At 39.7% G+C, this 11200-nt stretch overlaps 2 protein-coding genes across 9 annotated transcripts in view; one reads left to right on the forward strand and one right to left on the reverse strand.

Annotated features, from left to right (window-relative positions):
• ICA1L (islet cell autoantigen 1 like) overlaps positions 1-11200 on the forward strand; it is a 427480-nt gene that overhangs the window by 234337 nt on the left and 181943 nt on the right. The window lies entirely within an intron of this gene.
• Positions 1-11200, reverse strand: part of NBEAL1 (neurobeachin like 1) — a 157300-nt gene that overhangs the window by 145964 nt on the left and 136 nt on the right. For 7 of the 8 annotated variants that reach the window (XM_067548859.1, XM_067548860.1, XM_067548856.1 and 4 more), the window contains exon 2: positions 9796-10357. In XM_067548859.1, the coding sequence (XP_067404960.1) occupies positions 9796-9846 (51 nt within the window). In that variant the 5' untranslated portion in view covers positions 9847-10357. Of the gene's footprint in view, positions 1-9795; positions 10358-11175; position 11200 lie in introns of those variants that run through there. The other variant, XM_067548855.1, reaches the window with a different exon arrangement.

The raw sequence follows: 11200 nt of genomic DNA on the forward strand, positions 1-11200 counted from the left end.
CTCCTGTGTGCTATTAGATTTTGTGGGGCCCCTGTATACAAGCCTTTTCTCTCCTCGCCCCCACTCTTTATTTGTGTCTTCCCCCTCCAGGGCTGGACAGGAGCTTTCCCAGAAGAAGAGATATGATCAGCCCTGCTCTGTCACCTTTCCCGAGACTTTACTGCACAGACCCAGCAGGGGGTTTCTCCCCCAGCCCCTGCCCGGGCATTTTGCTCATTCCCCAGACCGGATCAACTGCCCAACTTTCCTCTCTTCCTTTTCAGACCTTCTGTGAGGTTCGCTCCTTTTCAGCCGGCCGGGAAGGCAAGAGGCCCGCAGAGCATTGTACGTCCGGGCTCTGCCAGCCTGTGGCCCCAATCGGTGGAGCGCCATGGGGAGAGGAGAGCACTGTGGGAGCAGGCGGCCAGCGAAGGCTCACAGAGAGGAACCCCCGGTGCTGGTCCCATTGGGACTACAGGGGCCAGGGCGCACTCGGGTGGTCACCACTCCCCAGCCCAGGCTCTGTACCCACGTGCGGGTGCCCCGCTTCCCCTCCAGCTGCCGGGGAACAAGGGAAGCCAGAGGCGCAGGAACATTTTTTTCAGCATTCGCCAGGTCCAGGGAGGAAGCCGGCTCCAGGCCTACCCGCTCCACATGCTGGCTCAGCACCATGCTGCCCGCAGCCCTTCAAGGCAGGAGCGCTCCAGCCATCCTGCCTCACGGGCTGGGGGCCAGCAATACTCCCCCTGCCCCGCACCGCCACCGAGTGCTGTGGCAATCCTGGGAACGCCAGCTCACTGTGGCGCCACCGCTCAGCCTAAGTGGCGTGGCCAGGGAGGGGGGCATGGAGGTCACATGGCCTCGGGGTGACTCCAATTGCAGCATGCACATCCCTCACTCCCAACCCCAAGCCTCATGTGACTGATCATTTGTCACCGAGCCTGGAGCTCTCTACAGGCTCGTCATCCCCACATGGGGCATCCTTCAGCTCCCCTGCACAGATAATTATGGAATTATTTTTGCGGGGCCCCCTACCTTAGCCTGAGGCCCTGCGCTGCAGCCCCTAAAACCCCTGCATTAATCCGGCCCTGCCTATAAACCATATCACACTACCTAGCTTATTCTATAAATTAATTTCTAGACATCAAATTAAGTAATTGATGATAGAAAGACATCAATTCTAATATATTAATAGTTTCACACATTTCAAATAGAAAGTAAAAATTTCAGTGGTTTAAATTAAACTAAAAATTTAATCTGATTGTCCACAATATTAGAGAAACAAGGTGGGTGAAGTAATATCTTTTATTGGATCAACTTCTGTTGGCAAAAAAGACAAGCTTTTGAGCTGTCTCTAATATCCTGGGACCAACATGGCTACCACTACACTGTCTACAATATTGTAATTTATCGGAATATCACTCTGTATTACCAGAGACTTGTTAACTAGTATTTTTCCCCATTCTCTGTAACTATTGGTAGAGGTAAAGTGAGGTCTACCATTGGTGCTGGGCTTGAAATTGGAACCTTAGAGCCTCATACTTACTCCACTTCTAACTTTGCTTAAATAACACAATAGTTCACTTCTCTTTCCATAAGGATAACAGTTTAACAAGAAATAATTCCTGTTAGAATTTAAGGAGTGTCTTAGGGACGTATCTGCTACTACCACCTGGACTTTTCATTAGATTCCTATTTGTTTTAAAGCTAAGAGTGGGTCTGATTTTGAGGCAATAAGTCATTAAAGAACACACTTATTTGGCAACTGTCTGCACATTACTAAACATACTTTTTCTCTTTTTTTAGCCAACTGCTCATTTATCAAATTTACCTGGTTGCTTTAAGAGCTTATTTGGAAAAAAGGATGCTGAAGCAATTAGAACCAGAAGACATCAGTTCTAGTTTTTGTTTTACCACAGGATCCCTGTGGGATCCCATCACTTAACCTTTCTGTGCCTCAGCTTCCACAATTGCAAAATGAAGATAAATATTATCTTAGAAGAGTATTGAGACTCAATTCACAAATGCTTGCAAAGAAATTTGAATCGCTTTGACAAAAGGTATTATATAAAGGAACAACATCATTTCTTTTATCCGTTATTTAATTTCAAAGTGACACCTATTTTTATTATTACCCATCAGATTTGGACTTTCCTGAGTGTTGATTATGATTTGTATAAACATGAATTTAATAGCTTGTTTTCTGGCTGCTTGACCAGATCTTGGGTTATATTGTATTGCAAATTATTCCATATACTTTATACTCAATTACATTAAAAACTACATCAGAAGAACATTAAAGTTGCAAAATCTAGCATTCAAAAATTAGGAAATGCCAGAAATCGGCCCTCCTCTGTGTATTATGGTAGTTTCTAACTACATGATCACATGTAACAAGGCGGCAGAAATCCTACAGACATTAGCCCCAATCATTACACAGCCCTGATTCACTCCCAGAGCACTGTCCATCCTGTAAACTGATGGAAGCAGGACTCATGTGGAAAAAAAATAGTATGCAATCAATTGTGTACGTCCTATTAAGCGATATGCAATTCTTCAGAGGCCTATAACTTCACTGCATTAGGGTGAATTTTCACAGGGACAGCCAAAGGCACTTTCCTGATAGCAGGCCAGGGGATCCGCCTGTCAAATTTCAAGTCCTTGTTCCCGTGCATGCAGGCACTAGCACTTCTCAGTGTAAACGACTACACGAATTTTGAGCAAGAGCAAAATATACTTTTTCCCAATGTTATTCTTCCAAGTTACTGAATCATTTCAGCTGAAACTTTCCAACCAAGTTCAGCCTGAGGCAGGCTCCCAAGTGGAAAGTTTCAGCCCGAACAGTTAAAGTTTGGCAAAGTTATAATCAACAGAAAGCTGAGACTTATAATTGAAAACATTGGGCAAGCTTAACTACAGATGGTGCTACCAACACCGCCTATAATAAGTCTGCACCTACAGTAATCAGATGTGTTAAGAGTTGTACTCCAGAACATTACTATTTTTGGAGTTGTGGTCACTGGAAAAAGTCTAGGCAAGACATGTAGTCTTGTCAGCATAAACTTTCAATTACTCTTTCACAGAACCCAGAATCTCTCTCTTTAATTTTTGACTGATGCTTCTGGACAAAATAATTCTTCTGTTATTATTATTTCTTTTTATTCCTAGTCTCACTTTATAGTCTTCCCACCAACTTTCACTCAAATTTAAAGCTTTTTTCTATGGGGATGACAAATATCACATCCTAGCTTGTGATAATTCTAAAGGAGAGTCAAGCTATGAATCCTTAATTTTCTCTTCAGTTTCTATAGATGTTTCTGCCCTTATTGCCAAGGTCAGATTAGCTGTGTATCTATCTGCCCGCCTCCTTTTCAATTCCCCACCCTTTCATTTCCCATTGCTAGTTTTAAAATGTTTTATGGGATACTTCCACATGCTTGTTCTTGTGAACACTGTTTTAAAATAATATCTCATTTCTCTGATAATTAAATCAAACTCATCCATTGATTGTTTCTGTCCAAACTTCTTGAACATGATGTCCTCAAAAAGATTTTGTTCTTTTTTCAACCTTCTGATTAAGTCCTAAATAGTCTGTTTTTAGACAGATTAGCTACCTGAAATTATATTATTTACCTTTTCATAGCTAATTATTGGCTTATCAACTGCCTTAATTGTATTAGTTCTCACTGCTGTACAAGAAAAATAGTGTTAGCCATAGGATATTTATTCATAAGCTGGTCATATTTATTTGTCAGGAATCTACACTGGAGTGGTTTTGTTCATCTCTCTCCAATTGTTCTTTGGGTAAAGTTTTCAAAAGCTCCTGAACCCAATAGGATTTAGGCTCATAAATCAGATAAATCTGACAAAGTGGGTTACAGCCCACGAAAGCTTATGCCTGCAGAAATTAAATGTGTTGTCTTTAAAGTGCTACAGGATTCATGTTATAAATCAGATAGGCATTTTTCAAAATATCTTTTTTAGACACTGAGTGAGAATAATACATTATTATAGGTTTATATTGTAGTGGCACTAAGAAGTCTCAACCCATACTGAGAAGCTACAATTGAATATTGTTTGTATGAGCATGGAAGTCAAGTTGAGATTTCCTTCCCCACACTGTTGGATGTTTGCTACTTTAATTTTTTTTTTTTTTTTTTTAAAGGTTGACTACAAAGTTTTATTGATTGGACCTTTTTGGCAGCTTTTCATCTTTGTCATTAATAGGTTTTTTTGGTTTGTTTTGTTTACAAAGGGATAACATCTTTCCCTTAGTGTCCTGTTTCCTGTGTCAGGAACAGCTCACTACCTAAAAGTGGCTGTTAGCCTGTATATGGCAGGTGTTCAGCCTTTCTGAAATTCATAACCATTTTAACAATGCCTACTGACATTTTAGTTCACACATGAAGCAACACTGCAGATTAATGGACTGTTGGCTAGTATTCCTTGCAATACCATTTTTTGTTTGCAATTTTTGTTTACAAAATTCATTGGGCTATTTCATTTGTCATTCTTGTTATTTGAGTCAGTCTTGTAGTACTCCTTTATTCAGGCAACTGCACTAACTAGTTTTTATGTGGAGGATCAAGAGTTTCATCATACATAAACCCAATCTTTATGCATTTGTCCCAGTTATTCTTATACTCTTGAGCTTTTGCACATGTGATCCCAAATCATGGTATGTGATGCCTTTTAAGATTCACTGTTTATTCTCTTAGTTTCTTCAGCATTTGATTCTAAATAATTTAACAGTTTAATTTTTTTGTATTTTGAGTTGTATGTTCCTTATTAACTTGTAAAGAACAATATTGTTATCAATTAATAAGGCCATACCGAATCTGTGGCTATCTAGGAACTTCATAACATCGTCATTATATTGCACAGTAAGGACACTTGGAACTTGATATTAACAATTGGGATAGACTTCAGCTCCTTCTTTTCAAAAGCAAAGGCCTCTGCCACCTGACAAAGAAACCTGCCATTAATTTAGCAATTGGGACTACTATAACATAATGAAATGGCTCAGATTCTACATAGTAGAGGGAAGTGGCACAAAACACATTAGCCTGCTCATTACAATATAATAATTTTATATTTATTCAAATTACCACTGCATGAATGATGATTAGACACCAAGAAATCTCTATAACAAGCAAAATTTTTGTTGTAATGTTTCATTAGATAAAAACTGTAGCTAGGGAAGAATAAGGCAAGTTTCACCCACTCATGGGCACAGATAACTTTAAAAGAAAGTGTTCACAACTCTCTCACTCTCTCAGCCTGACAGAGAGCTTATTCAGTAGAGATAGGAAAGTGCTATTACCATTATACAAGGCCCTAGTGAGACCTCATCTGGAATACTGTGTGCAATTCTGGTCTCCCAGATTTAAGAAAACTTAATTCAAACTGGAACATGTGCAGAGAAAGGCTACACGCATGATCATGTAGAATGTATCTTACAAGAGGACACTGAAGAAACTTGGCTTGTTTAGCCTAACCAAATGAAGGCTGAGGGGAGATATGACTGCTCTCTATAAATACATGAGAGAGATAAACACCAAGGAGAGAGAGGAATTATTTAAATTAAGGGCCAATGTTGGCACAAGAACAAATGCATATAAACTGGCAATCAAACAAGTTTAGGCTTGAAATTAGATTAAAGTCTCTAACCATCAGCGCAGTGAAGTTCTAGAATAGTCTCTCAAGAGGAGCAGTGAGGGCAAAACACCTAGCTGGTTTTACGACTGAGCTTGTTAAGTTTATGGAAGGGATGGTATGTTGAGATTGCTTACAATAGCATATGGCCAATCTACAAGTGTTATTAGCAAATATCTCCAACAGTTGGAGATGGGACGCTAGTTGGTGAGAGCTCTGAGTTCCTACAGAGAATTCTTTCCCAGGTGTCCGGTTGGTGGGTCATGGACACATACTCAGGGGTCTACCCGGCTGCCCTATTTGAGGTTGGGAAGGAATTTTTCCCCAGGTAAGATTAGCTCAGACCCTGGAGGATTTTCTCTCTCTGCAGTGTGGTCACTTGCTGGTTTGAACCAGAGTAAATGGTGGATTCTCTATAACTTGAAGTCTTTAAATTAATATTTGAGGACTTCAGTAATTCAGCCAGAGGTTATAGGCATATTAAAGGAGTGAGTGGGTGAGGTTCTTTGGCCTATGATGTGCAGGAGGTTAGACTAGATAATCATGATGGGTCCCTATGGCCCTAAGGTCTATGATATATCATCTCTAATTAAATTAACTGGGAGAAAACTGATTTTTTTTAAATAGTTCATTTATACTTCTATTGCTTTAAATAAATCAAAATCCTCCAAGAATATAGATAGAGGCAAGAAAGTCTAGTCTTATGTATAACTATTACAAGCATTCAAATATTTTGTTTTTGCCACTATAAACATATTCTGACTGTATGTAGCATGCTTGTTTATTTGATATAAAAGAGCAATAACACTACGTAGTATATTGTGACATGAATCACTTGGACAAATCAGCAATTATTCAACAAGGAGGACCTGTGCAAGTTTAAGTCAGGATGACATCATTGGAGAGTGGGAATGCGTTTCACAAGGTTTAATGTCAAAAAAGGTTATATTCTGGTTAAATTACATACTTCTCACCACAATTAAACAATATAATTTTGCAAGAGCCAAGATTGGTTTTGAAATGCAACTACATTATCATTTGTCTGAATGAATCAGTTTCAATTATATGGTTCAATCTGCCTTACAATACAAAAGGCTGGTCCAATCACAAATCCACTTATTCTGTTATAAATACTATATTTTACACAGACATACATATACAAGACCATACAGGAAACAATTTTAGCATCATTTTATTTAAAGAAGGGTTTATAAGTTTAACGATCAGAGTTAGTTTTCTGAGAGTTAGGTACATTAACTCTCACATTTGTATTGCTACAATCTCACATGGAAGCCCATTATAGTAAGTTCCACCCTCTTTTGGCACAGATGACTGACACAGCAGATTAAGTTTTAAAACATCCAATGGAAGATAGTGACTTCTGAAAGTAAGCAGGTAAAAGTGGCATGAAAAGTTTACTCTGAATCAATTTACAGCAACAGATAGAAGTAATTATATTTGGCCATAAATAAAGTAGATAACACCTGTATTATCTTCCCAAGGGAACCTTCATTGAAAATATTCAAGAAAAAAGCAGAAGACATGTTGGGCTACTCCATCATCAAGGTCAAATTTATTTTAATTTCCCATAACAATAAGGATTACGAGACAAAAACAATGTCAATGAATGAAAAGTGCTTGTTTACAAATGCGGCGTCTAACCTGGACTCACTCTACAAAGAATTTGGTATAGCACTGGCCACAGAGGATTGTTCAAATTAATTATTTAGTCTTTGTGAAAACTGCCAGCTCTGAATACTCAAGTTCTTTATTTCTCCACAAGCAGATAAAGTTAATTAATATGACTATCTTATCATAGGGACTACTCTGAGGACCAAAGAACATTTATTTGGAGACAACTAAAAGAAACCAAGTACACCGTATAAATTGTTTTCACATGAATCTCAACATGCAGCATTTGAGTGTCTATACCTAAACTGCGGGGCAGAGGTCTAATAACTATTATGTAGAGAATAGTTGAACTGGTGGCCCCTACAGGCACTTAGGGCCATATTTTCTTATCCAAATCCACTCCCTTGTTCCTTTAGAGGAAATTTCTGGCCCTTTTGCACAGTCTCTCCCCCTTGTTGGGGATTCCTCCAACACAGAGAAAAATAACTTCTAAATAATGGTGTTTTAGCCTTTTTTTAAACTAATTCACTATTTATTAACAGTCATCAGTCCACACCACTCAGTCCAGACCCTAGGCTTAAACCCCAATAAAGTTTTAGAACCACAATTCCCTTTCCACACACTATAACAATAATAGAAAAAAACATGATACAGCACAGACATCCCTAACCAATACAGAGAGAACACTGTATACTAGCACTGTTATTGTGAGGCAGATGAACTCTATAGAAATAAAGTAGAAATCCAGTGCTCAAAACCACGTGGTTTATTTTAAAATGACTATTTATGCACAACTTTTCTTAAGGAAAAGCCCAACAGGTGCAGCACTCTGGTTGTCTCACCTGAAAATCAGAATTTTAGGATGGCCTTAAGATTCTCAATATTCAGGGTCACTGTAGATGGAAATAATACAGTGCATTCAGTCTCTTGGAAAATGGATATTTTTCACATAAACCAGGGTATTTCTACACCGCAATCCTAGGTGTGATTGCAGCTCAGGTAGACACTAGCTTTACCAGTTCTACCATTGCTAAAAACAACAGTGTTGACACAGCAGCACAGGCTTCAGCAAATATGTACCCAATATCTGTCCGGCATGCTTGTATTGCCCACACTGAAGCCTGTGTCACCACATCCACTGCTACTTTTACCCGTGCTAGTACAGGTATGTCCATCGGAGCTTAATTCACACCTCAAGATTGCAGTGCAGACATACCCCTAGTAGCAGGACAACAATGTTGCTTTCAAGCCAGTGTCTGACCTACCAGGCTAAAGATGTGCTTAAGGGAACATGTGAGTCTATACAAAGGAAAAGAAAACGAGAGAAAGCTCAGAACAAACAAATTAGTGAAACCTGACTGGGCAGAACTACATTACTTAAATAATTAGGGGAAAGACTTCTCTACTGGTTATCGTAAGAGCAGAATGGCGAACACTGGGCTGTGTAGCTGTGACCATATTTTGCCACATTACATTCTTTACACTAACTGTCTCTAACATGGCAAATGGATTTTTAAGGTGACCCTCTCGGTTTTTAAAGCCCTTAAACATAGTCAGGTAATATCCCGTTAAAATCTTTGCCATGAGCCTTGTCCTGTGCTCTAGCACAGCCAACTTTATAGAAGCTTCACCAATGAAATTTAGCTTGATTACCTACCATCTTATGGTCTGTGGTGGCCCTCAGAATGTGAGCCACGTGCATCCTCTCCATTCCTCCACACTTCATAGACAGGGTCTCTAAAATGGTTAATGTTTTCAGATGTTTCCAGTTTAAAATTACTCTATGTGCCTGTGAGGGAACTTCTGTTTTGCAGAAGTGCTGTGCACTCCCAACGGTAACTGAAGTCAACAGGAGCTGTACTTTGAACATATGAAGCACTATATAACGTTAAGTACGATGGGGATATTACTACTATCCCTTCATCTCACAAGGATGCTTTGAAAATAAATTCATTAATGTTTGTGAGCACTTAGATACTGTAGTGATAAGCACCACTGGCTTGTCTATCTTCAGATCAGAGTTTTAATAATATGAAGTAAAATGAGGCCTGAGGCCACAGGTTGAGCAATGAGAACAAAATAAAATATTGGATAGCTGCTAAGTAAGTAGTAATTATCCATCCTGTGCACAGAATGAGACGGGTCCTGGGAATGAAATACTATGTGATCATATGGTAGAAACTATCACAATGAATATGTAGAATGGAGTCTAATTAAGGTAGCACAGGTAACTTTAATTCCAACATTCCTTAACTTTTGAGTGCTTGACTTTGCAACTTTAATGTTCTTTTAATGTAGGGTTTTGTTTAGTTTGAGTTTTGTGTAGTATATATTAAACAGAAAAAGAAAAGAAACTATCAAGTCACAAATAATTTGATCTTAATTTTTGGTGAATTATGTAACTGCTTTGGAATCCACACAAATCTATTAAATAAACATTCAGGGAACAACAAAGCAAACTAACATCTCCTGCTATTAAGGTGTGCAAAAGAAGTTTAAATAAAAAAGAAAAAAGCATAAAATAGTTACCTTGTTACAATAAAGCATCCAAAGTTCATACAGCCGTTCTCTGGATGCCATTCCTTCACCTCCTCTTCTCTCCTTTTCCAACAATTTGTGTTCAAGATCCTATCATGCTCAGTTTATATTCCAAATTGTTCCTCTCGTATGTTTTTGCTTTTATGTTCTTCCATAACCCAGGGAAAAAATTTCAAGGATGAAAACAAATGGGTTTCAAAATATCTCCTGAGTAAACGATGCTGCACAATTCAACCAGTTAAAGGCTATTGTCAAGTTTCTTCAGCAATGGCATTTTAGTATTAACCTCAGGGTAAAAATAAATCTTTCAGGGTTATGATGAGAGAGGGAAATCCATATTTAAAATGGAGACCTCAGGAACTATGTGGAGACAATCTCTATTTCTCTTATCAGTGACATTATCTCTAACAAAGAACCGTTTGGTTTACAGCCTTCATGATCTTGTGTTTTGCAGCTGAGTTAACAGAAAAAAACAGGATAAAATCACAAGGCAAAAAATACAATGGTCTTGGAGGTGTAAGAAAAAAGCCAAATATTAATGTGGATAATTGACCTACAAAAAGAAAGAAATTATGTAAAAAACAAACAAATCCTGTATGCAGTGTATCTTATTTCTAGACTCTGTTTTATAACTCTCCCATCATCTTAAAAGTTAAATTAAACCTCTCTACTAAGTTTACAAAATTAACTTAGGTTTATTGCTGTGGTTTTCTGCTTTGTTTTTTCCTACCAACCGAAAACACACAAGCAAACAGACTGCAGGACATGAGTAAGTTAAAACCCTCCCTATGCCCAAAGCCAGGCTCTCTTGTGAGAGAGAGACACAAATTAACAAGGGAACCTGCAACGCCCAGGTCTCAGGGCCGAAACGCACTGCTGCTTCCTAGCGTAGACACAGCCCAAGAGTTTCCCCCTCACAACCCAAAGCTAACAACAAACCTCAGAGGATTACAAATTAGTAAAAGCAGATAAGAGACAAGGTTGGCAGAGGCCTTGCCACAAGTAGCAATCTCTGCTTCTGTCCCCTCTGCAATTCCCACCCCTTGCCATCAGCCTCTTCCCTCCGATCTCTGTCAGCAGGTCTGGCTCCCTCCAGTCCTCTCCCAGTTCTACCTCCCTATCGCTCTCCCCCTCCTCATGTCTGGTGACCCCCTTCTGCCTCCCGCTGCTCAGCTCCTCTAGCCCTACTTCCCCCGCGCCTCCCCCCGTCTTTCTGGGCAGTGATCTCCGGGGGCGAGGAGCGGACTCCCTCCTCCTCCCTCCCTGACACTCGCCTCCTCTTTCCATCGGTCCTTCCCCCCTGTCAGTCTGTCCCCCTCCCCCAACTTTGCCCCGTGCACCCCAGCAGCCGCCCCCTCCCCAGGATCTCACGTTTAGGCTCAGCCGGACCTCCCCG

The sequence above is a fragment of the Emydura macquarii genome, unplaced genomic scaffold, assembly GCF_026122565.2.
Source record: "Emydura macquarii macquarii isolate MOO-44397 ecotype Brisbane River unplaced genomic scaffold, CSIRO-AGI_Emac_v2 contig_1253, whole genome shotgun sequence".
Classification (NCBI taxonomy): domain Eukaryota; kingdom Metazoa; phylum Chordata; order Testudines; family Chelidae; genus Emydura; species Emydura macquarii.